Source organism: Pseudorca crassidens, chromosome 5 (assembly GCF_039906515.1).
Source record: "Pseudorca crassidens isolate mPseCra1 chromosome 5, mPseCra1.hap1, whole genome shotgun sequence".
NCBI lineage: Eukaryota > Metazoa > Chordata > Mammalia > Artiodactyla > Delphinidae > Pseudorca > Pseudorca crassidens.
The window spans coordinates 5531399-5558379 of NC_090300.1; the positions used below are offsets into that span (position 1 = coordinate 5531399).

At 37.2% G+C, this 26981-nt stretch overlaps 1 protein-coding gene across 3 annotated transcripts in view; it reads left to right on the forward strand.

Annotated features, from left to right (window-relative positions):
• The window catches only part of TOP2B (DNA topoisomerase II beta), a 66349-nt gene extending 39370 nt beyond the window's left edge, over positions 1-26979 (forward strand). For 2 of the 3 annotated variants that reach the window (XM_067737339.1, XM_067737338.1), the window contains exons 14-36: positions 341-451; positions 537-642; positions 2120-2229; positions 2567-2659; positions 2756-2870; positions 3965-4086; positions 4299-4447; positions 5013-5244; positions 7239-7373; positions 7971-8171; positions 9128-9323; positions 9469-9560; positions 12368-12523; positions 12681-12764; positions 14354-14548; positions 17098-17242; positions 17468-17629; positions 19154-19355; positions 20276-20352; positions 21515-21625; positions 23834-23956; positions 25520-25614; positions 26480-26979. In XM_067737339.1, coding sequence (XP_067593440.1) covers positions 341-451; positions 537-642; positions 2120-2229; positions 2567-2659; positions 2756-2870; positions 3965-4086; positions 4299-4447; positions 5013-5244; positions 7239-7373; positions 7971-8171; positions 9128-9323; positions 9469-9560; positions 12368-12523; positions 12681-12764; positions 14354-14548; positions 17098-17242; positions 17468-17629; positions 19154-19355; positions 20276-20352; positions 21515-21625; positions 23834-23956; positions 25520-25614; positions 26480-26647 — 3180 coding nt within the window. In that variant the 3' untranslated portion in view covers positions 26648-26979. The remainder of the gene's footprint in view (positions 1-340; positions 452-536; positions 643-2119; positions 2230-2566; positions 2660-2755; positions 2871-3964; positions 4087-4298; positions 4448-5012; positions 5245-7238; positions 7374-7970; positions 8172-9127; positions 9324-9468; positions 9561-12367; positions 12524-12680; positions 12765-14353; positions 14549-17097; positions 17243-17467; positions 17630-19153; positions 19356-20275; positions 20353-21514; positions 21626-23833; positions 23957-25519; positions 25615-26479) is intronic. The other variant, XM_067737340.1, reaches the window with a different exon arrangement.
• The last annotated feature ends 2 nt before the right edge of the window (positions 26980-26981 follow it).

Sequence of the window (26981 nt, forward strand, 5' to 3'; positions counted from 1 at the left end):
ACTCCATGGATTTCTCCTTCCAGTGAAGTCGCATTATAACCCTGTTTCATTAATTTCCATCTTTAAATCATTCTTTTAGTGAAATCTGGGCAAACTATTAAAAAAATGGTAGCATATTTAATGACAGAAAGATTTAGTCTGTCACTTTGCTATATTCTTTATTTGAATTTTAAGAAAAAAATTCTTTACGGTGATCATCCAAAGAATGTTTTGTAAAGCACAGTTGTAAAATTTGAATGGAATTTTGCCTCATTGCTGCATTCATACATCTAAAAATTTGGTTTTGTAAGTAATTATATTTCATAAGTTATTATAGCACTCTTTACTAACATTTATTTAGGATCAAGATGGTTCTCACATAAAAGGCCTGCTTATTAATTTCATCCATCACAATTGGCCATCACTTTTGAAGCATGGTTTTCTTGAAGAGTTCATTACTCCTATCGTAAAGGTACTATTTACATTAATATACTTTTATACTGTTGTCTTAAACAGTAGCAGAAAATCTAATTTTTTTTTTTAATTATTCATTTAAGGCTAGCAAAAATAAGCAGGAACTTTCCTTCTATAGTATTCCTGAATTTGATGAGTGGAAAAAACATATAGAAAACCAGAAAGCCTGGAAAATAAAATACTACAAAGGTTTGTATTCTAAAACACTTAAATTTTGTGAAGTTACTACTGACGTAAATTTATTTTTATGAGAGCATTGTAAAATATTTTGAGAGTTTGTCTCTTTTAGCTTTTAGAAACAGCTGTGGCTGATTTTTAAAGAATTGTTAGGGGGCTTCCCTGGTGGCGCAGTGGTTGAGAGTCTGCCTGCCGATGCAGGGGACACGGGTTCGTGCCCCAGTCCGGGAAGATCCCACATGCCGCGGAGCGGCTGGGCCCGTGAGCCATGGCCGCTGAGCCTGCGCGTCCGGAGCCTGTGCTGTGCAACGGGAGAGGCCACAACAGTGAGAGGCCCACGTACTGCAAAAAAAAAAATTGTTAGGGAAAATTTTATGTAAGTAGAGAGAGTGGTATAATGGGCTTCCCCGTGTTCTTAAACAGTCACCATTCTGCAGCCAATCTTGTTTCATCTGAACTCTTGTCATTGCCACCCCATTAGTTTGAAATAACTTCCAAGCATTAATTATAGCTATACTACTTTAGTATGTATCTCTAAGAGAATTTTTTTTATTGTCCATAATACCATTATCATACCTTTCTTTAATAACCTTAAATATTCAATCCAGGTTAAAATTCTCCTGATTGTATTAAAATGTTCATTTTTATAGTTTTTATTTTTTTTGAATCAGGATCCAAACAAGGCCCACACATTGGTTTTGGTTGATAAGTCTATTTAATCTTAATACATTACTTCTCTTTTCATATTTTTTTCTTGTAATTTATTTGTTCAAAAAGTTGGATTGTTTGTCCTGTGTAATTTCCCATATTCTGGATATTGCTCATTATCCCCATATATATATTTTTTCTTGTGGAGAGAACATTTTAAGATCTTCTCTCTTAGCAATTTTCTTTAATTAATTAATTAATTTGGTTGCACTGGGTCTTAGTTATGGCATGTGGGCTCCTTAGTTGCGACTCACGGGCTCCTTGGTTGCGACTCGTGGGCTCCTTAGTTGTGACTTGCCGGCTCCTTAGTTGTGGCATGTGGGCTCCTTAGTTGCAGCAGGTGGGCTCTTTAGTTGTGGCTCATGGGCTTCTTAGTTGCGGCATGTGAACTCTTAGTTGCAGCATGCATATGGGATCTAGCTCCCTGACCAGGGATGGAACCTGGGCCCCCTGCAATGGGAGCGCGGAGTCTTATCCACTGTGCCACCAGGGAGGTCCCTCTCTTAGCAATTTTCAAGTATACAATATAGTATTATTGACTGTAGGCATTATGCTGTACATTAGATTCCCCAGAACTTACTCATCTTAAACTGAAAGTCTGTACCCTTTGACTGACATCTCCCCATTTCCCTCTCCCCCCAGCCCCTGGCAACCACTGTTTTACGCTCTGTTACTATGAGTTTGACGTAGATTTTTTTTTTTAGATTCCACATATAAGTGAGATCATACAGTATTTGTCTGTCTCTGGCTTGTTTCCACATTTATTTTTAAAATTGTGCAGGGTTGGGTACCAGTACAGCTAAGGAAGCCAAGGAATATTTTGCTGATATGGAAAGGCACCGCATCTTATTTAGATATGCTGGTCCTGAAGATGATGCTGCCATTACCTTGGTAACAAAGTTCATTTAAAAAAATCTCTCCTAATATCCATTCCCTCTTTCTGCCATACTTTTCTTCCAATCTTGGTTTTCTGTGATAAGTCTCTTTAGAATTCTAAGCCCAACCTAGTTAATCTTGGTGTCATTCCCCATCACCGCAGATTATGCCCTGCTTTCATAGTTCTTTAATTCAGACACCACTGTTGAAGTGTATTTTTGATAAAAGCATATTGGAAAAAAGTTAATTTCCCAGAAATTAATAATTAGTTATTTGCCTTTATAAATTTTAATTTTATAATGAAATTCTTTTTATTTTTAATGTATGAAATTGTTACCTGGAATCTTTTCAGGCATTCAGTAAGAAGAAGATCGATGACAGAAAAGAATGGTTAACAAATTTTATGGAAGATCGGAGACAGCGTAGGTTACATGGCTTACCAGAGGTTAGTCATAAAGAGTGGTGATCTGGGGAAGAAAGAAAAAAAGGCTAAAATTCATGCAGTAATCATGACATAATTGCTATATAACTTTTCTCTTAGCAATTTTTATATGGTACAGCAACAAAGCATTTGACTTACAATGATTTCATCAACAAGGAATTGATTCTCTTCTCAAACTCAGACAATGAAAGGTCTATACCATCTCTTGTTGATGGTAAGTAGCTTTTGTTTAACAATCTTTTTCATTTTTGTATGTCATTGAGTATATTTTAATTTCATGTACTTTAACCCATCCTTATAATAAATTTAAAAATTCTGAAGTTGCTCTCAAGATGTTTAGTAGTTCTGAAATTTTATATTGTTTATTTGAATCTTTCAAACCCTTTTTGAACTTTTTAAGAAAATTAACTTGCAGAATTTTAAAGCTTTTGCTCCAAGTTGTTGGAGACTTTTTAAAATAAAAAGTAAAATGTGATTTTGATAAGTTCTGAAGTATTTATTGGAGACTGAATTTTAAAAACACCTTTACTCCTCAATACCCCAAACCTAATGCTTTTAACTTATTTAACTTGACAGAAAAGTTAAACTGCTACCCAGTACTTAGAGCAGATTTTAGTCTTCTATCTAGAGCATTTTGATTTTTATAACTTTTAGCAAATTAGTTGATCTTCATGTTCCTTGGTATTTCAGCTAGTAACAGACGGTTCTACTAATCCATGTAGTTCTAGCTTTAAGTTACATCTGTTCTCTGATGTCTTCCCTAATAATTGCCGTCTAAATTGGTCTCAGATGCCTATAAACGTCTATGCCGATAATTGTATGCCTCTTATTTTATTTGTGTTAATTTTCCTCCTCAATTAGATTGTAAAATTCTCAAGGAAAGTGGCCATATTTTATAATCCTTTTGCTTCTGCCTTGCTCTGGGCCCACGTTGATGATGATGGATAGCTAGCATATACTGAAAAGTTTATTACTGTGCTCATTGGCCTAGAGCAAGAAGAATGCTCACATGAGTGTTTGGGAACTCCTATGAAAGGAATTTGGTGCCACTGAGCAGTTTTTTAAGACCGGAGGGTGTCTTTCTATTGGTTCTTCACTTTGGAATAGATTGAGATGGTATAAAATGTGTTAGTATGTACTCATTTTGTTACAGAATCTCAAGTAAACAATTTTACTTATTTTTCGGAAGCAAACTATATCTTTGCTTTTTTTCTCTTGAATATGTAAAACATTGTTGTCACTAAAAGAAACATTACAACTATATCCTGAGCAATATTTTTAAAAGAGGGTTGTTGTTTTTAAAAATAGGCTTTAAACCAGGCCAACGAAAAGTTTTATTTACCTGTTTCAAGAGGAATGATAAACGCGAAGTAAAAGTTGCACAGTTGGCTGGATCTGTTGCCGAGATGTCTGCTTATCATCATGGAGAAGTAAGCATGGAGATTGGAATTAATTGAGAACTATACTTATGGTCATGAAGGAGGATAGTAGAAGGATAATTCAGCATAATAAAGTGTTTTTTCTTTTATAAGTTCTTTGGAAATGTAAAAGAGTTGAGAGTTTGGGTTTTAATAAAAATTAGGAAATCCATTTAGAAAATCTGGAATGTGAATTTTGTATTCTGTCTGTTTCTGTTCTGCAGCAAGCACTGATGATGACTATCGTGAACTTGGCTCAGAACTTTGTGGGGAGTAACAACATTAACTTGCTTCAGCCCATCGGTCAGTTTGGAACTCGGCTTCACGGGGGCAAAGATGCTGCAAGTCCTCGTTACATTTTCACGATGTTAAGGTAATCATTTGCTGATATAATGGTATAAAGCTCTATTTGAAGTTTATTGGAACTAACTAAATGTGTGATAGAATTATAACTACGGAGAGAGGTGATTGGGTATTGAGGGTGAATGTTCCAAATTATTTGATCACATATAGAATGAAATTTGTTGATCTCAGTTTTTATGAATTATTGGTGGAACCAGTCCTAATAAACGTAAGGATTTTTTCTGATCCAACTTTACTTTTTAGGCTGAAGATGGGTTTTGTGGTTTAGTCAGAATAAGAGGAAATCCTTAAAAGGTTATTTATCAATACTAAGAATTTAGGAAGGTAAATCAGTAAATAACAAGTAAAACAAGACTGTTTTATTCTGGCTTTGTGCCTGAGAGAAATATATTTGTTAATAAGGTTAGGTAAATTTTATTGTTAAATTTAAATTAAGCACGTGTAACCAAAATTCTTAACAAATGCATTCTTTTTAAAAGATTTTTTGATTTTAATTAAAAGATTTAAATTATGTATGAAGTTTTATTTTCTAAAACCATGATATTGCTCCATGTCTTTCTTTTTCCTTTTATTAGCTCTTTGGCAAGACTGCTTTTCCCTGCTGTGGACGACAACCTGCTTAAATTCCTTTATGATGATAATCAACGCGTAGAGCCCGAGTGGTATATTCCCATAATCCCCATGGTTTTAATAAATGGTGCTGAGGGTATCGGCACAGGATGGGCTTGTAAACTACCCAACTATGATGCTAGGGAGATTGTGAACAACGTCAGACGGATGCTGGAAGGCTTGGATCCTCATCCCATGGTGATTACGTAGAACTTATTGCTTATGTTGTTTTAACAAATGATAATTTGTGAACGACAAAGGCCAGTCATTTTAGAAAAGTAATGGAATCATTTTCATTTTAGAACGTATTGTAGACAGTAAGGACCCTATTAGTGTGTAACTTGTTGTGTGCTTACTGTAAAAGGTATAGAATTTGGGGGACTTCCCTGGTGGCACAGTGGTTAAGAATCCGCCTGCCAATGCAGGGGACACGGGTTTGAGCCCTGGTCTGGGAAGATCCCACATGCCACGGAGCAGCTAAGCCTGTGCACCACAACTACTGAGCCTGAGCTCTAGAGCCCACGAGCCACAGCTACTGAGGCCCGTGTGCCTAGAGCCCGTGCTCCACAACAAGAGAAGCCACCGCAATGAGAAGACCATGCACTGCAACGAAGAGTAGCCCCGCTCACTGCAACTAGAGAAAGCCTGCACGCAGCAACGAAGACCCAACGCAGCAAGCAATAAATAAATAAGGAAGGAAGGAAGAAAGAAAGGGAAAAAAAAAGAATTTGGAAAAAGCCTGGATATAAGGTTTATGGGAGAAACTGTTTATTAAAAATTTTAAGTACCCTGTAGTTCAGGCTTTCAAATATCTAACTTATATAGAGAATAACGTTTTTATGACAAAGTTATATGCAACTTTGTTATTGTTCTTAAACTACTAAGTCATATTAGAGTCATTAAGGATGCTTAAAGACACCTTGTATATATTTTAATAATCCCCATATTTTTCATTTTTGCCCTTACATCATTCATCATGTTCAGTTCTTCCCCCAAACTCCCTCCAAGAAAAACCCTCAAAAAAGTGTCTTACGCTCTTCTACGTGATTTAAAATCATCTAGAAGTTTCCCTTTATCATGATACACTTAAATAGAATAATATTTGTATTACAAAAATGATAGTGCTCATTGTAGAAAATATAAATAAGCAAAGAGGAAAAAATACTCCCTGTATATAGAAACAAACTGTTAATATTTTTAAGTATTTCTCTCCAAGTTTGATTTCATATTTGTATTTTAAAAGAAAATTAGATAATGGGGATGATTTAACATCCTTTTTCTCCTAAATACTTTAAAGTACTTCAAAATATTTCTAACAGAAGTATCAAATTACTTTTAATGATTATAGCATTTTATTTTATTTCAGATACATTTAGAGTATTTATTGTCTCAGTGTATTTGATCAATACTTGTTTCATATATATATATATATATATATATATATCTTCTATATATGATACTGTGCTAGGTGGTAAGGTAAAGAACCATGATCTCTGTCTTCAAAAAGTTAATCTGTTGTCAAGATGAGACCTCTGGGCATGAAGTTTGCCGTGACAGAAGATATTAACAGTTGCTCAGTGAGCAGAAGTGTCCTATGCTGTACGCCTGATTTCTTAGTGATGATAGCACATAGGAATTTTAGAAGAGGGAGAGATCACTTGTCATTAGGCTGAGAAGGCTAAGTAAGATTTGTATAGATGCATGGGGTGTGGAGAGCTGAACAACCATCAGGCCTGGTGGATAGAGCAAGTGAAAGTGAGAATATCCAAAATATTCAAGAGAAACGTGGAAAAAGAGTAGTGATCTGGAAGGCACATCACTGGAGAAAGCGAGAAGGTTAGCTTGGCTTGTAACCTAATGTCTGAGGAGTTTGGATGTGAAGGATCTTTAATCTAGGGGAGAAGGAAGGATGGAGGGGTAATCTGGGAAAAAAAAAGGCGATATTCTTGGAAGACCAGGAAAGGTGGTGCTGAGGTTTTGAGATTTGGGGGGCTGTTGAGTATATTAACAGAAGCTGTGAATTCAAGATTGAGTGATTATTTGGAGAGGGCCTATTGCCGACGAGAGGAATTTAGTTTCAGTTGTGTGAACCTGTCGGTAGCAATAGGTCATCGACTAAGGGGCATTCAGAGGTGGCACTGGCACTCAAGTGAGAAGTTGGGGCCTTTAGGTATTTTTATTTTTCTCTACAGCTTCCAAACTACAAAAACTTTAAAGGAACAATCCAAGAACTTGGTCAAAACCAATATGCAGTCAGTGGTGAAATATTTGTGGTGGATAGAAACACAGTGGAGATTACAGAGCTTCCCGTTAGAACTTGGACACAGGTTGGTATAAGACGTGAGCTGCCTGTGAGCTGTGTGTGGCAGTTGTGTTAGGCAGTCCTTTCTGGTGAGAATATGATTGTTTGCCCTGTGTCTGTAGTGTTTAAACATTCATGTATATACTTTTGACACATTCATTGGAATATTCCAATGGTAATTTAAAAGTTATCTAAATGTAGAATGACTTAGCTAGCTTTTAAAAAGACTATTATCTTTGTTTATGTTGCAATGACTAGAATAGTACATAACAAATAGTGTTTTGAACCCTTATAAATATGGTCAATAAACTCATGTCATTCAGTATTGGATCTAAAAGTACGCGCGTCACCTGGTCAGTGCTAGTTGATGCCTTCTGCTTTGTACTCTCAGCCTCTTGTTGCCTTTTGAGTATGAGCTAGATCAGAACCAGTACCTTGTATATCGTCTTTCTCCATTGAGATCCCCATGTATTGTCAACTATAGTGACTGGGCAGGAGATGATAGAGATGGTTTCCCCTTTTTCCCCACTGGAATCGAGAAGTTTTAAAGATTACATGACTTGTAGAATAAGAACATGAATGTGTGTCATGAAAGAATTACTTATTTTTAAATCTTTTATAGGTATACAAAGAACAGGTTTTAGAACCTATGCTAAATGGAACAGATAAAACACCAGCATTAATTTCTGATTATAAAGAATACCATACTGATACAACTGTGAAATTTGTGGTGAAAATGACTGAAGAGAAACTAGCACAAGCAGAAGCTGCTGGATTGCACAAAGTTTTTAAACTTCAAACTACTCTTACTTGTAATTCCATGGTAATTGACTAGATTTACTATGAATGTAACCTTGCATTCTGTAAGTTGGATTTTTGTAATTGGCTTCATGATGGGAGTAGCTATAGTAAGTCTGAATGCGTTTCCCCCTGTATGTTTGCTAAAGAATCTAGAGGTACATTCCCTTTCCTCTAATGTTATCCTCTGCTCTTAACCCCAACCCTGCATTTGTGCATCTGGGCTTGAACACACAGGATACACATACCCTCACACACACTGACGGGAAGTTCTGAGAGTGATTGTTGCAGGGTCTCCTTGTGCCTCATGCCTGTCTCTATTAGCATTTTCGTTGTGGAGTTCTTATCTCCTCATGACTCTAATCTGCTTTATTAAACTTTAGATAATTGGGGAGGAGGATAAAAAGTGAACATGTATGATTACCCTGTTCCATTCCAAATTAGCTTTTTAGACTTGAGAAAGAGTAAGAGAAAAAAATCCAGCAATAGCACAGTGACTGAGAAAAAGTGCCATAGAGAAGAAGTAAAATTTCCCTCTAAATTGAAATTTGAGTGAATTATGGCCCATTCATAAAAAACAACGGAGAGGCAAATGCATGTCCATTGAGTAATGGGAGAGGGAGAACTTTAATATTTAAAAACTTACAGATAGAATATGCTTCTTTTTGGTTTGGAAAAAAATATATTAGGTGGCTTTATAGCCATAGTTTATACAGTTTTAAGTAAGAACCTTTTTTTTAAGGACCTATTTTTATCTTTCAAAATTATTCCAATTTTAAATATTTTCATAGTTTTGAGAATAGAATTTTATCGGTTTCTTGGAGCCACCAAAGGAATATTTACTTAATAATTTTGTTCTGGATTTTAGGGGTGGTGTGTATTCATATACATGTATTATGGTTATTTTAAATACTGTAGCATACAAGTTAAAAATACCAACACAGATTTATATAATCTTCAAAAACTTTGTGTTTTGTTTAGGTACTCTTTGATCATATGGGATGTCTGAAGAAGTATGAAACTGTGCAAGACATTTTGAAAGAATTCTTTGATTTACGATTAAGCTATTATGGTTTACGTAAGGAGTGGCTTGTAGGAATGCTGGGAGCAGAATCTACAAAGCTTAACAATCAAGCCCGTTTCATTTTAGAGAAGATACAAGGGAAGATTACTATAGGTAAGATGCAACCTTTAAAAATTTGAACATTAGTTAAAATGGAAAAAAAAACTTTATTAATAGAAGACGTTTTTATCAGTAGAATATAAACAAATACAAATTGACTCTCTTTTCTTGATCCTAACTTTATTTTTCCCTCACATAGAGAATAGGTCAAAGAAAGATTTGATTCAAATGTTAGTCCAGAGAGGTTATGAATCTGACCCAGTGAAAGCCTGGAAAGAAGCACAAGAAAAGGTAATCATTTGCAGAACGAGACATTCAGAGAAGCTTTTAAAAGCAACTTCCAAAGCAAACAAAAACCCCAACCCCTAAATTTTGAATTTAGTACTGCTAAAGGTGCTGAGTAGTCTGTTTGGAGACTGAAGTCTTCTGTGTATCCACAAAACAGATAGGGTGCAGGAACTTGCAGTGCACACCCACCGCCAAGCACTTTGCCAGTGTGGCTCAGCCAGGGCCTGGAGAAATGATTCCGGTTGGAGAAGGTCGCTCAGCCTTCTTTCTGAGCCTGCCGTTGAAGGACGGTGGTGGTGGTGGTGGTTTTGTGAGGTGCATGTCACTGTCTGGGAACTACACTGGTAGCACAGAAATCATTTCCCCCTGGGCAGTTTGTGGCCACAATGTGGAATCCACTCACCACTCACTTGATCTGGTTTTGGTGTACGCTGGGGAGACTAGAGACAGAGAATGGTCAGTATTTATCAGTATTTATCGAGCACCAAGTATGTGCTCTGACCTCTGCTTAGGTCTTTAGCTGGAGATCTTAAACCCTGGAACTTCAGGTTAAAAGTCTGATGTTAAATTGTCCATTTTAGATCATAGAGTACTAATATTAATTCGGTAAATGGGATATTGAAACGTGAGATTCTTCTCAAGAATTAGCTTCTTGCTGTCGTGGACAATTTAAAAAAAAAATTGAAAAGGCAGTACAGCATTGTGATTGAGAACACAAATGTACAAAAGGAAGAAAGTTGGAAATGATTAATTTTCAGATACTTAATTATAATTTATATATATGCAATACTGATAAAATTCACATCTTTAAAAAATAGTTATGATTATGTGATGTAATTTGAACTGAAACTTTCCAACATTCATGAGTTCTCAACCATAATGTTTTTCATATTTTTCATCAAACTCCATTGAAATAGTGTTTTCATTTACATTGTTTTTTTTAAAATTTTGAACTGTCAATAGATTGCCATATGTTAGAGTGAGTAAAATTAGAATAAATTACATATTTACCAATTACATGTTAAGAGAATAGGTTTATTCATTGTTTGAGGAAAATTGGGTAGGACAAGTTGGGGGAGTATTCAAAATTAAGATGACTCAAGCATGTTGCACACATTCCTTCAGTGTGTTTTGTTGCATTCTTAAACCCCAAATTACGGTTTATACACTACTTGCCCTTCTGTATCATTGTTGGTTTAAATTATATCTTAAAAAAAAATTAGCTAGTAAGCTAATGAATTTAATGTTTCGTTTTAAAAAATAAAGGTGTTTAGGGTTTGAGAATGCCCTTCTGGCAGAAGTAGACTTCATGGGTAAAAGCTAGTGCTTGGATTCAGTAATTTCATTGTTACCCTCAAAATGTTCCCAGCATCTTGGCCATGTGTTCACTTTGGGGGTTCAAGAAACAAAAGGAACTGCTCTTACAAGAGTGTCCTTGTTGTGTAGAGTTGGAGAAGAGAGAATTATAAAGCCGATAATTAGAAGATCAAAAACATAGTAGAATTGTCATTGGAACTTGAAAAGTTTCTTGGTTTTTGTTTTTTTTCCCTGAAAGTATCCTTAGTCATCTTCATGATAACAGTGATAGATACACATATTCATGGAGCGCTCATTAACAATATTTGGTGTGTCATCAAAGCCTAGAGCAAATAGACTTCTAAAGTGTGGGTCTAAATAGGATTTTATGACACCCTAATAATAATATTTTAATAGTAGTGTAGCAACCTAAAATTCCATAGCAACACACTATTTCATGAAGAAATTTAAAAAACTGTAGACTGTATTACTTTGTCATAAATTATCTAGGTACTTAATAATCTATATCAACTCAACAACAGCATTCTTTTTTTGGCTAATGTTACTTAATTGAGTTTATACTTTTGTTTATGTAATGAAGCATCTTGCTTTGCAATTTTTATCTTTATTCCTTTACTTCTAAAATACACCTAACGTTTACTTTGTATATACACATTATTTTACCAAAAATTTTAAATTAAATTGTAAAGATTTTTTTTCTCTCTTTTGATTGCTAGAAGTGAACTTTTGTTTTATGGAGTATCATGGCTAACTCAGTCATTTTTAATTACTCAGTGCCCTTAAAAATTGAGATGCAATTTTATTTAACAGCTGTTGTTATTTTAAAAATTTTAAAGATGATGTCACCTATAATAACTTCTATAAATTCATTGGACTTTGAAATTTAACATTAGCATAAGGCTTTTTATTGCAACTGCTCCTATGAAAGAAGGCCTTATAGATAAACTTTTAGGATAGCCCTCGTGACTCTGACTCACCAGCTGTTAAATGCTGGAGTGAGCTTCAGCTTAGTCCTTGAATGAATGTTCTTGCTTGAGGGAATTTTGATCAAGAATTCATCCGTAGTGACTGACTACCTTAGCATATTTATTATAACTGTAAAACATTCTTCATAAGTTATATTTATTTTAGGTTTCAGATTGTTCACTCACCAATATAAAGATCTGACAAGATGCATGATAAAACATTAGTTCTGCTCTATTAATTTTAAGATGTGGTGTCTTCTCAAGCAGTTAATTTTTCACGAGATGGATAGAGGCTGAATATACCATTCCTTTTGATGATTTTATTGTGCATTTTTAGAAAATTTAAACTTTTTATAGGAAATATATTTTCATAGATAATCTTGCAGATAATCTAAAATTAACCCACCACCCTGAAGATGTAGCTTTAAGAGTATAGCATTATGGAATTTTAAACTCAGTACTCAATAAAATTCAACATTGATTTGATATTATATAGGACTTTAATATAAAGTTTATTATTTTTTACAGGCAGCAGAAGAGGAAGAAACACAAAACCAGCATGATGATAGTTCCTCTGATTCAGGAACTCCTTCAGGCCCTGATTTTAATTATATTTTAAATATGTCTCTATGGTCTCTTACTAAAGAAAAAGTTGAAGAACTGATTAAACAGAGAGATGCAAAAGTATGAACTTTTGTGGGTTAAATAATTTGAAACTTTAAGTGCTATCCATATCTTTTTCTTTTCCAAAAATAAATAGTTTTATTTAGCCTTCATGTATACATTTGAAAATTATACATTTAAAATTGAATGTTTAAATCGTACTACTTTTTTATTATAGGGGCGAGAGGTCAATGATCTTAAAAGAAAATCTCCTTCAGATCTTTGGAAAGAAGATTTAGCAGCTTTTGTTGAAGAACTGGATGTAGGTTAAGTCTCCATTAAAATATATTTGGAAAAGTAATGTTTATGAAACAAGAATGAAAATTTTTTAAATTAAATTATCTCAGTGTTTCCTTTAACTCTACAAAAGTTAATATGTTTATAAGCTGCAAAGGATTAAGCTTCTAGCTCTGTGAAACCATAAAGAAAAGTTATATCTGATGCAGATGAATAAAAGCTATGGAGTTGAAATTTAGAATAAATTAAATTCTAATACTCTCTGCTAGTTAAAATTTCTTAACTGACTTCAAATTAGCTTATTGATTCAATTTTAATGTTTTCCCCCAAAGAGGTAAGAGCAGTATATGTGATTGAATATAGGTACTTTGAGTTTTTAAAAGTAGAATGATAGTCTCCTTAGACTTTTAATCGAGAAATTTTAATATTTTTTGTTATAGCTTAGTTTTCTCCAGGTAGAATTCCAATTTTAAAAATAAAAGAAAAATGTAGAGAAAGATGTAAAATATAAACTTTTTCTAAAATTGCCTAATTTGTTTTTAAGCAATTAACTCAAAATCTTAGAATTAAATTCACAGTAGCAGTATGATCACCTGATTTTGAGTAGCACAAGGTAAATTACTATTTATTATTACTCATATGATATTACTTATATTTATTACTTTTTAGTTGTTTCATTGATTTACTGTCCACATGTTCTAATTTTATTTTTATGGCCCAAGTCAGAATTCGAACTCTTAAGAATGAGTGTGGTGTATTAGTTGCCTAATAAAATTTCTGGAATTGTTTAGTTCTATTGTTCTGGGTTCCCTTAATGATCTTTGAAATGCCACAATATAATTATGCCTTGATTTATACTTTTCTTATATTGTTATGAGTTAGATTTTTTTTAATTGCAGATCCTTTTTTTTTTTACTGCTGACTTACACATTTAAAAATTAATATCCGTTAAAAATGAAGCAAACTAAAACAATAGTAAAGAATAGCTTCATATTTGTTAACAGAACTTCCTTTTTGTGTGATTTGCTGGGATTCTGATGATACCAGGTCATCAGAAGTCTTGATCCCATAATACGTTGTAGGATCCTAGAATTGGAAGGGACTATATAGGTCATTTAGTTACTAACCCCTTGTTTTGCAAATGAGAAGCTAGTTAGATAGAACTGGGACTACAGCCCAGGTCTTCTTTTTTTTTTTTAATATTTAATTATTTTATTTATTTATTTGGCTGTGTCGGGCCTTAGGTGTGGCACGCGGGCTTCTCTCTAGTTGGGGTGCACGGGCTCCAGAGCACGTGGGCTCAGTAGTTGCAGCACGTGGGCTTAGTTGCCCCATGGCATGTGGGATCTTAGTTTCCTGACCAGGGATCACACCCGTGTCCCCTGCATTGGAAGGTGGATTCTTAACCACTGGACCACCAGGGAAGTCCCCAGCCCAGGTCTTCTGACTTAGAATTATTTGGTTTTTTCTTAGATTAGATCATCTGAAAGGAAAGTTTTGTTCCTTACCGAATGAATAAAGTTAGATTTGACTACTTTTGCAGTAGTAACTCTCTTTTCTAATGAGTTGTCTATGCCCCCGCCCTGTTCCCCATCCTTAATCATTATACTCCAGAAAGTGGAAGTGCAAGAACGAGAAGATCTTCTGGCTGGGATGGCTGGAAAAGCAATAAAAGGGAAAGTTGGCAAACCTAAGGTGAAGAAGCTTCAACTGGAAGAGACAATGCCCTCACCTTTCGGGAGAAGAATAGTTCCTGAAATTACTGCCATGAAGGCAGATGCCAGTAAGAAGTTGCTGAAGAAGAAAAAGGTACATGTCTCTTGTTTTAGCTCATTGGTGGACTCCACCTCCATAATGATGTATGTAGGTATTTTAATTTTATTGTGTACTTTAGTCATGCTTTATTTTTTGTTTCTATTATGTTTCACTGTGATTGGAAATCACTTGTTCTCAGAGCCGTTGATCCATACATAGAATGAAGACATATTAGTCAAGGACCCACATGTGTGTAAAGACCTACTCACTTGATTCCATTTCTAAAACGAGAGAGAGAAATACTCTACTCAGCATTCTTTTTTTTTTTTCCGCGGTACGCGGGCCTCTCACTGTTGTGGCCTCTCCCGTTGCGGAGCACAGGCTCCGGACGCGCAGGCTCAGCAGCCATGGCTCACGGGCCCAGCCGCTCCGTGGCATGTGGGATCTTCCTGGACCGGGGCACGAACCTGTGTCCCCTGCATCAGCAGGCGAACTCTCAACCACTGCGCCACCAGGGAAGCCCTACTCAGCATTCTAAATTAAAATCATGAAACAACAACAACAGAAAGTTTATCAACTTTAAAATATAAACTTTAGTTCTATATCATGACTAATTAAGGAAGTCTTATGAAAAGAGTCTGTTTGGCTTTCAAAGTAAGCTTTCAACTTTTACTATTTGTTATTACCTTTAGTTAAAAAGTCATCAAACACAGCATATATCATTGGCATTGATGAGAGTTAGAGGGGATTTAAAAGCGTGAGATCTGCCTACCCTCCAGCAGGATGCGAACAGTTGGCCAGAGGAAGGAAGTGTCGAGAAGGCTGCTCAGAGCCGAGAAGCAGGGGCCTGACGGTCTCGAGGGAGTCTGATTTTTCTAGGCAGGTTGATTTAGAGCCCAGGGGATATATAGGTCGATGCATCCCACAGTCTAAGTAGAGCTTGGGAGGTGAGCCTGAGAGCGGTGGTCTGTACAGAAGAGTTAAGAGTTGAAGCCTGGGGGCACTGTGCTACCAGGGAGATCCCTCTCTTCCACGGTTCTGATAAACGGAGGTCTCACAGGCTCCCCTGCACATAGAACTTGCTCTCTCCTTAGGAAAACGTTTCTCTCCTTTTCTGAAGGTCTTAGCCAGGATCCGTTCTCAGCACACTTCTCTTCACCTTTCATGGTCTCCCCAAGTGACCTCGGTTGTGCCCAGAGCTTTTATCACTTACACTGGTGACTCTTTAATCGATGTCCTGAAGCTGTAATGTTTCCAGGAGGGCCAGGCTAATACAGCCACCAGAATGCCCAACGCCCCGCAGACTCAGCATGCCTGCAGGGACCCATCCATTATCTGGGTTTCAAAACTGCCCTCCCACCTCTGCGCCTGATCCCAGTTCCTGGCACTACCAGCTGTCACTAACATAGGCCGAAAACCTGGGAGTTTTTTCATTTAGTCTGTAACTCAGTCCTACTGACTGTCTATGAAAGTTCCAGATACCACCCTCTTATCTTGGTCTACACTGACACAGTCTTAGAATTTGGTATTTTCCCTGAGATAATTTAAGGTGAGCCGTGTGGCTCCAGTGATCTTGTCTCTAGTCATCCAGTCACGACTTCTTCCTTCTTCACTTCAGTCCTCTCAGTCTTGTCTCTCACCACCAGAGTGATGTTTCCAAACAACGAGCCTGTTGTTATAGGTGATTCCTGGTGCACAGTGATTTAGCACCCGCACGCCTGCCTGCTTCCATCTGGCTGCCTTTCCCCCTCACCTTTCATTGAGTCTTAGCAGACAGGAGTCTTTATCTTGTGCCTGGGGCGCGCTTCCCGCCTTCCTTCTCCTCACCTGGCGAATCTACCTGATTCTTCAAAGCCCAGTGGGAAAGGCCCCCTTCTCCGTGGTGTCTGCTCTGACCCTGCCCTAGGCCTCCCTCCCTCTGTCTCAGGGTCAGGGGACTTCATTATGTACTGCTAGGCATTATAAGACATGGGTTGCTTATTTTCATTCAGTAATCTGAAGATTTTTTTCTAGTATATAGAGGCGTGAGCTATGGGAACATATTTTTTCAGGTACCTTGTGGTATACTTAGCTATGAGTCTGAAAGTCCCTTTGATAATCAAAAGCTGCCTTCTTATTTTTCATAGTTGGTTTTAAGTAGCTGTCATGTCATAGAAGGGAGTGGTAAGCAGTGTCATCTTCTACAGCTGCATGAGATAAAGTAAAACAGGGTCTGATCAAAGTCATTTCTTAGGACCTCAATAGAATCACGCTTTATATTGTTTTTTAACTCATCTGATATGAAAAAACGATCTCTTGGCTGGAAGTGTATCTCTAAAGTATATGGTGTTAATTTAACTTTTTTTTTTTTTTTTTTTTTTGCGGTACATGGGCCTCTCACTGTTGTGGCCTCTCTGGTCGCGGAGCACAGGCTCCGGACATGCAGGCTCAGCGGCCATGGCTCATGGGCCCAGCTGCTCTGCGGCATGTGGGATCTTCCCGGACTGGGGCACGAACCCGTGTCTCCTGCATCGGCAGGCAGACTCTCAACCACTGTGCCACCAGGGAAGCCCTAATTTAACTTTTATTTTTACTTATGGTTTGGTTTTCTTTTCAATGTGTAGGGTGATCTCGATACCACAGCAGTGAAAGTGGAATTTGATGAAGAATTCAGTGGTGCACAAGTAGAAGGTGCAGGAGAAGAGGCATTGATCCCGTCAGCTCCTATAAATAAAGGTCCCAAACCCAAAAGGGAGAAAAAGGAGCCTGGTGAGGAATTGTTAAGAGTATTTTTGTGTGTCAGAAAATCTGTATGTTCAGGATATTACTACATTCTTTTGATTGTACTTTTTTTCTACTAGTTGAAGTAATGTCTTCAGTTTTCACAAACATTTGTTATTTTATCATGAAGTTTTCATTACAATAGTTTTATTTTTACTAATGACGTTTGGATAGGTATTGATACATGTCTTATTGTTGCTCATTTGTTTTTAGGTACCAGGGTGAGAAAAGCACCTACATCATCTGGTAAACCCAGCGCAAAGAAAGTGAAGAAACGGAATCCTTGGTCAGACGATGAATCCAAGTCAGAAAGTGACTTGGAAGAAACAGAACCTGTGGTTATTCCACGAGATTCTTTACTTAGGAGAGCGGCTGGTATTCTGATATATTTTATATTTTAATATATATTATGGTTTGACAAAGTTAGTATTACTCATAAGTTGGTATTAGTATCATCAGTGTTTCTGAAGTACTAAACCATTAGTATTTCAGAAGTTATAGTTCATGAAGACAAAAAAACCTTTACAAAATGCTATTTTCTAGCAAAGTTGGACTGAATTTCTCTAAAGTGAATCATGTTTTCTTACCGATTTTTGTTATAAAGTTTGGGTTGTATTCCCTCCATAGTTGGAAGATGTTTGGTAAAAAAAAAACATACCTTGGTGTAGTATGCCAGCAGTGATGGATCCATGGAAGTGCTATGTAGTGTTCTTTTCGTTTTCTACCCCTTGTATCATGAAGAATTTCCCCTACATTAGGAGTCTGGTTCCATATGCACACAGCATAATTTAGATAATTGCAGTGTTAGAGTTAGGCTTGCAGAATCCCATTTTGCTAATACATATTGCTGTTAAGCATGTGATTTGATCCTTTCTGAATCATTAATTTGAAGTCTTCAAATAATTAAAAACTGATGTGTCCTATTTTATAGATTCTTCTCAAATTGTTAAGTCCTAATTTACATAAAATGAATGATAAAATATGATTGTTTTTATCTCTGGGAGATACTTTCAAAATTATATCTCAGGCCTTTAGTCACTAAGTGATTGAATTTCTTTTCCTGATGTGCATAGGTCGTATAATAGAGATGAATTAAAAAAATTTTTTTTATTATAGTTGATTTACAGTGTTGCAATAGTTTAGAGGTGAATTTTTAACACAGTAACAAGTTACATGAAAATTTATTAAATGCTTTCAAATTGTATTTAGGCTTTTTCCATACATCTAAAATGAAGTGTAAAATTGCATAGCATCCAAATGACTTTCAAAACTTTATTCCATAGTATATGCTAGAGATTATAGTAAAACTTACTTGCATTATACCAGTGTGCCTTTCTCCATAGTTGGTACCTTTTTATGCATTATATTGTTTTGCTAATATATTGAGGTCTTATCTCTATTTTTACTATTCATCTGAGAAATGACTGTTTGTTATTTCATAGTAAAACTACTGTGAAGAGAAGATAGGAGTTTTTATGGAAGAGGTTAAGAGAAAGTGCAGCACTTCCTAAAGACCTGTAAGAGTTGTCTTTCGTAATTGCAGAAATGAGAAATCTCATATTAGCAGTCACTTTCACAGTGGCCATGACTGCTTTCCTCACTGTTTTGAGTAAGATTTAAGATGACAGGCAGCATCCTAGTGGCCTCATCAGCTCACCCTCTCCTGAGACAGGCAGCGTTGCCCCCAGAGCCTCCAGGGAGTACAGAACAGATGTCAGCACCATCAGAGTAACTGAGGCAGAGTGGTCGACTTCCGTTCTCTAATGCTTGTCTTTTTCTTTTTTTTCTTGTATATTTTAAGAGACAGCTGGAATATATTTCAAGTGCGTTGTTTGGAATAGTATTTCATGTTGATAAAGCTGGGTTTGAGTTTAACACTCACTTTTATTTTTGTCCTAGCTGAAAGGCCTAAGTACACATTTGATTTCTCAGAAGAAGAGGACGACGATGCTGATGATGACGATGACAATAATGATTTAGAGGAATTGAAAGTTAAAGCATCTCCCATAACAAATGATGGAGAAGATGAATTTGTCCCTTCAGATGGCCTAGATAAAGATGAATATACGTTTTCACCAGGCAAATCCAAAGCTAGTCCAGAGTAAGTAACACAGCAACTGCTGTTCAGCTGTATGGTGCAGCTAGGTGTCTGGACATCTGCAGCAGTCTTACAGTAAGCTCCATCCTAGGTCAGGTCCTTCTCATGAAGTAATATATCTGCTTAATATTACAGCTGCTTACATAACCGTTGCTATAGTTTAGAGCACGGGTTGGCAGATTTTTTCCATAAAGGGCTGGATAGTAAATATTTTAGGCTTTGCAGGCCATATGGTCTCTGTTGCAACTACTCAGTGCTGCCCTTGTAGCAGGAAAGCAGCCATAAATGATATGTAAGTGAACGACCGTAGCTGTGTTCCAGTAAAATGTTGTTTACAAAATTAGGCAGCAGGCATACGGGACATAGCTTGACCACTCCTGGTTCAGAGAAAAGTTATTAAATCTTTAGAATTGAGAGGTTTAATTTTCCTCCCTAGCTTTGGTCTTGATTTTTTTCTTGCCTCTGGTGAGTGTGAACACATAACATGTAGGATGTGAAGTCTGTGAACTATTTCAGATTTTTAAGGAAGTATTTTAACCACAAGCAGTCAAGTATTAGAAGTCAGATTATTGCCTCTTCTGATGGAGATTCTTTCTTTTGGGACTTTTGCCAATAATTTACTGATGTTAAATTCTGAAGAGGTTCTGTCAACCATAAAATTTAGTGATATTTTGAATAACTTTAAAGTTTTGCTTTTCTGTTAAATCGTTGGTTTGTCTGGTGTCTCTGTGTGTATGCATGCACACTTACACTTATGAGAGAGAAGAAAGGAGTTTGGTTGCCCTGTCTTTGGCAAAGGGCAACAAATGAGAGAACTAAAATTTTGTTCTGTAATTATAATCCTGCAATACATATTATATATAAATTGTCAAAGTTGAAACCAGATACTTACATTATATTGTTGTGTTTAATTTTTCTATTAGAAAGTCTTCCCATGACAAAGGTCAGGATTACGGGAATCTCTTCTCATTTCCTTCATACTCTCAGAAGTCAGAAGATGGTATGCTCATTTAGTCTTTTTCTTGGTTACTTACGTATTATTGCTATGGATTTTTTTTATGAGTAAAAAAACTTACCTTCTTTTTACATTTTCCCCAATGTAATAAGGTTTATTTAGTTTTCCTGAGGTGATTCCCAACTGATTGGTCAAAATCAGCATTATGGAAGCATTTAGGTGGAGAAGCAGATGCAAACCTGTGTGTGTGTGTGTGTGTGTGTGTGTGTGTGTATATGTATAGTGGGGGGAGTGTGAGTGTTTTAAGGAGAGAAAATAGTATAGACAGAAATTCTGGAAGAGCAAAGTTAATTTTCATGGCAATGTGAATGGATATATGACAGCTTTTTTTTTAAAGCTACAAGTGTACCAATATGCAGATTTGTTTTACTGAACCCCAGTAGCTGAAAGACTAGAACCTTCATAGAAGCAAATTTAATCAGTGTGCATACTTTTTTATTGCCTACATTTCTGTGTGTGGAATTTCTAAGGTCAGAACAACCTAGTTACATTTGAGTTACTGTTTTCCATTTTTTAAATACACACATACATGTAGATAGATGCGGTACAGGTTCTGTAAGTACTGATAGATACACATTTTTGAAAGCATGTCAAAACAGCTATATAAAACTTTCACATCCAAGTTGCCATTTTAAGAGTCCCTGTTTTGGTTTGAGTGGGGGAAGGATGGAGGGAGGTATTGATTAATTAAATTGAGTGTAAAAGTAAACTGAAGGTAAGCCTACATGCCTTTTCAATTAACCTTTAATGACGTAAAGTTGATGAACTGATATTCCTGAAATGGTTAATTAGATGTGTAGATGCTAAAATAATCACAGTGAGAACTTTTTAATGTCTCATTTTAAAATAAGTCGTCAGTATTTTTGAATTGGTCAGTTATGTTTTAAATGATTAGCGTTTGGGACTATTAGGAATTTTTATTACTGTATGCATTTCTATGTTGTTCTACACCAGAGTAACTTTTTTGAAATATAACATTGTTATATTATTTTCCGCTGTTTGTATACTGTGGATTATATGATCACAAAATAGAAACTTACAAGATCTATTATCTAGCTAAAGAGATGTCATCAGTAAAAAGAATCAGTTTTACTACTAAGTGGTCCTTATAGAATCTCTTTACTGAAAAAAACCCTGTAATTTTTAGATTCAGCTAAATTTGACAGTAATGAAGAAGATTCTGCTTCTGTCTTTTCACCATCATTTGGTCTGAAACAAACAGAAAAAGTTCCAAGTAAAACAGTAGCTGCTAAGAAGGGTATGTACTTGTATTTGATTTTGTTAAGCATCGCATAAAACATACAGAGATGGTTAAAGGAAACTTAATGTAATTTGAAACTATTTGCACTAGGACTTCAATAGAAAATAGGTATGAAGTATAAATGTGTATGAGGAAAATCCCTCTTGTTTTCTAACCATGTGAGGTAATTATTCAGATGTCTGTAAGACTTCATTTTAAAGCTGCTGTAATTATAACCCCATGCATTGATATGGAAAGACAGCTTTCTGGTAAAGCTGTGCTGTAGTTAGTTGTTGGGTTGTGAAGTAGGCTGAGAGTTTGTGCTGATAGCAGTTGCCCGCCTCAGCTGTGTAGGCCATGCCTAACTCCTCCTGGGAGCCGTCGCTCAGCTCAGTCTGGGCCTCTTGTTGTGAGTCATGCAGCTTTCTTTTCCGTAACCTTAGATTGTTTATGAATAAGTTGATTGGAGTTGATTCATGAATCTGTTACTGGTACTGAGGCACACACCTTGAAGGAGGTCAGTGTTAGTGCTTTGGGTTTAAAAGAGAATCACCACTTACCCAGCAAGTAAATCAACAGTATGGAATGTCCCTTCAGGATCTTAGAAGCGCACAACAGACACCCACCGTTGTAGACACACATGTACTGCATGCAGCAGAACAACAGTAAAAGCCCCTGCTGTTCTGGACACACTGGGGCGGTGGTGAGAAATTGGTTGGCCCTCCAGCCTCTAGCCCCGGCCCTCCAGCCTCTAGCCCCGCCCTGGCCATGGTCTGTCTTTCTCTACTGAGGACTTTCTCTGTTGCTGTGCCCGCCACCCTTTACCCGTGACTGAGGAAAGCTGGTCTGCACGTCTCTCAGGGTTCGTGCCCCTCAGGTTAGCTCGCTCGGGTTTCATGCCAGCTCTCCGCTTCCTCACGCGGTGAAGCTTCCAGAGTGATGACAGCTCGACACCCTCCCATTACCCAGCCCTCTCTTCACTGTCTCGTTCTGCACTGCCTTCCTGTACCTCCCAAGTGGGCACTCCTAACTTGAGTTTTTTCGTTAGGATCAGGTGGGGTCTGCTTCTGGAGAATGCAAACTGAGACGGGCCCTGTAATTCCCCTTTAAGCATCTTTTTAGCATCTTGATATGAGCATCTTACAACCACCCTGAAAACTGGGGAGCCCTTTCCCTCTCTGAACGTGTCAGCCCGTTTCCTTCATCAGGCTGTTCACCCCCATTAGACCTAACGAGTTAGCTTAGCATTAACTGAAAGGCCAGCATGCGCAGCCACTCCCGTCCTGTGGCTCCAGTGCTTCACAGCAGACGGGCTCAGAGGACGCACGTACCTGACCTACACCCGCCCGGTAGCGTCGCCAGTGCCACCTAACACTGCAGGCCTGGAAACGTCCCAGGAGAAAGGGTCGTCACTGCACCTCCCCACGTGTGGAGCCCGCACTCCCGCCGGGGCTGCCCCGTGGCTCTAGCGGTAGGAAAGCCCACAGAGCCTGCAGGCCGCTCCTGCTGTTCCAACAAGGGGCCTCACCTTGAGCGCCGTGTATTGGATCGCGATCACGTTTTCCATATAAGGAGCGTGGGTATTTTTAATAGAAAAGTGTGGTTAATTCAGTACGTTCTTTTTTTTTCAAATTAGGTTTTACTAATCACACAAGTAAAGGCTGATTTATCAATTTTCATAGACTGTAAATGAAGCAAGGTTTTTAAAAACAAAATTCATCAAAATAAAGGCCTTTGGATCTATTATCCACTTACCTAGAATTTTCATGTTTCTTTTCACATAAAAGTACCAAGTCTGATTTCAACCTCTGAATGGAAGTGAAGTTTCTATTCATGGTATTTGAGGGTCCCATAATTTTTTTTTCTCTAAAACATTTTAAAAGTTAGAACTTAACATGTGGTTATACTTGGCATTATCATTAATGTCTTTTTACTACTGCTTTTTAAAAGTTATTGCTTCATTCATTTTAATGGCCCTTGTTAATTTAAATTTCTCAATTGAATTATCAAAAGGCAAATTATGAAAAATTAAATAAAAACCATTTTGTCACCTATGAGCAGTTGTTTGCCTTTACACTGGCACCAAACGGAGAGAAATCATTACATTATTTAAGGCTACTCAATTTCATATCAGCAGTAAGAAATTCCATCGTTATAGGACTCACTCCAGCTTGAATTGTTGTAAGAATATCACATTGATCTATGAAATGGAAATTTGCTTAATAGGAAAACCATCTTTAGATACAGCCCCCAAGCCCAAGAGAACTCCCAAACAGAAGAAAGTAGAGACTGTAAACTCTGACTCGGATTCCGAATTTGGCGTTCCAAAGAAGACAACAGCACCCAAAGGTGAGGATTATCTTTGTATAACCCTCTAGCATATTCCATGTGGCAAGTGTTTAGTCTCTTCTACTAACTGAATTTAGAGAGACTGGGTACCTATTTTATTTTAAATTGTTTCACTCCTCAGTAAGCAATGTTCTAAGAATCAGTGCTGAATTAGAGACCAAAGGAAATACAGCAATTTAGTCCACTTTGTTTACAAATCAAGAAACTGAGACTCAAAGAGGTCAAGTAAGTCAGCAACTTGCTACCAAAGAATGGTTCAGAGACCCCCTGCAGCGGACTCCCTGGAAGTGGTTATAAAAGGCAGTGGGGGGTCCTCATTAAAGTGTGAGACTCCTTGGCGGAGGCTGGAGCGGGGACCCTTAGACCAGAGCCCTGTCTTCATGTGGGAGCTGAAACAGCTGTCCTCAGGGCCCCCGCAAGGGCACAGCACCAGCTCCTCTCCCTGCTGTCTCCTCTTTGCCTCTGGAATCTACGAAGTCCTTAAAGATGCTTAAAAAAATATGTAAGACATGATTTCTCTAAGGGTAGTTGTTCAGTCTTTTGTCCAACTGATAGATACTCTCATCAACGTGTTTCTTTCTTAAAGCATTGGTTGGGTTAAGGAGATACAGACCTACAGCAAACCGAAGGGGCAGAAAAGAAACATAGTGACTAGGGAGGTTGGTACTTAGGCAGTGCATGGTTTGAAACCTTTATAAATTCAATAGTGCCATCTCATTGATTCATTTGATCAAGTATGACATCCCAAGACCATTTAGGCTATCTTTTCTTACTAGTACAATCAGTTAGTCATAGCTCTTTAAGTTTAAAAAATTTAGAATTGCCGCTTACTTTTTCTCTTTCTCTGGCATCACTGTAGGATGGAGAACGTTTGGTGACCGTTTACATGTTACCTTCTCCCCTTCCTCCTCCAGTGATGAACATGCAAGATTAGGTAGATGAAAAAAAAATAGGCCGCATGGGGTGACTCTAGTCTGAGAAGGAATATGGATTTGACAGATGGTCTTGTGATTAATACTGGGGAGTTTAGTGTAGGGCGGGCTGTGCTACTTAAAATAGGATATGCAACTGGCTGTCACTGCTGTGTGGCAGGAGAGGTTACAGTAAGCATCCAGACCTCTACAATGTGTGCTAATAAGAAAGTATGTCTTGCTTTTCTAGTAATTCATGCTATATTTTTAGAAGTATTGGTCTATGACAAATTAGAAACTAATTTTTTTCATCGCATACAATTTAACAAATTCTCTTCTAAGAGATTTTCTTTTCAGGCCAAGTACCACCTGTGCAAAATGCCAAGGTTTCTTTTATGCATTAGGGGTTTGGTCATTAAAGTTTGTCACCAGCACTTTCCAACTAATTTAAATGTATTGGTGAAATACTCCTTACTCATGTCAACCCCAGAACCGAAATGATGCTGACACACTGTTTCTATGTTAATCACAGTAAGAGATCAGGATTGCAGTACCAACTGGGCATGCCAAAGAAGTAAAAGTATAATGCTTTGACACTTTTTATATTGCACTGATTAACCTTGGGAGAAAAACCCCTTTGTATCATTTTAAGGTAAAGGCCGAGGGGCAAAGAAGAGGAAAGCATCTGGCTCTGAAAACGAAGGTGATTATAACCCTGGCAGGAAAACCTCTAGAACAACAAGCAAGGTAATTAGCAGCATCTTTTTAATGCACAGTTTTAAGAATGTTATATAATTGGCTTAGTTCGCTTGTTACTGTAATGTCTTGTAACAGATTTAAACCTAGTATGTCTTCTCCATAGGGGGCTTGTATATGGTTAAAAAATTATCCACATGTAAAATTTATATAATCGGGACCACCTCTTGGATAAAGGGCGGCATAAATCAGCCTGCTCGAGTCTTCCACGGCCTGCAGTGGCAGAAGTTACATGCTACCCTAAAGTATTACTTTCCAGACCAAATTAAGGCTATTTCTTTTGAACTCGAATTTATTTGACCAGGACTGATTTGATTCTTTTTAACTTGAATTCATTTGACTGTGGCTACTTTTCCCAATTTGTCTGACCCTTCTCCAGCAGTATACTGTCTCTTTAAGGTAAATTAATAACATCAAATGCCACCCTTTTTTCTCTCTCCCCCTTCCTTTTAAAACTTAAAAAACACGAACAGATGACTTTAGCTCCGTGGTGCTCTCCACACTGACGTTTTCCATCCAGTCATCTGCTGTGACTGTGGCCCATCCTGGTGACCTTCCTCTGCCTTTTATAAACGCTTACTGCGTGCACTACACATACTGTCCATAAGTCTTAAATAAGTAATGGTGGTATCATGAGATCACCAAGGTGGCACATTAGCCCTTCGTGAAAATGATTAGGTAACTGGCTTCACACTTAAGTTAGCATTACAGTTCTGCTTTTAAAAGAACCACTGCTGGTAGTATTTCCCAAATATAAGTGATGTGTAAGGAATAATAATTCTCTTTAACACTAGTCTTTTCTTCCCCCCCCCCAACTTCGGGGTTTTAAATCTCTTTTAAAAAAAAAAATGTCTAGAAACCGAAGAAAACATCTTTCGATCAGGATTCAGATGTGGACATCTTCCCATCAGACTTCACTTCTGAACCACCTTCTCTGCCGCGGACCGGTCGGGCTAGGAAAGAAGTAAAATATTTTGCAGAGTCTGATGAAGAAGAAGATGTTGATTTTGCGATGTTTAATTAGGTGCCCACAGAGCACAGAAAACAGTTTTCAGCAGATAACTTGTGTTGTCCCTTTTGTCTTTTCTGTCTCAAGACTTTTGTACATCTGGCTTATTTTAATGTGACGATGTAATTGACAGTTTTTTATTATTGTGGTAGGCCTTTTAACATTTTGTTCTTACACATACAGTTTTATGCTCTTTTTTACTCATTGAAATGTCATGTACTGTCTGATTGGCTTGTAGAATTGTTATAGACTGTCGTGCATTAGCACAGATTTTAATTGTCATGATTGATTGCAGACTACAGACCTGCTTTTTGAAATGAAATTTAAACATTAAAAATGGAACTGTGTT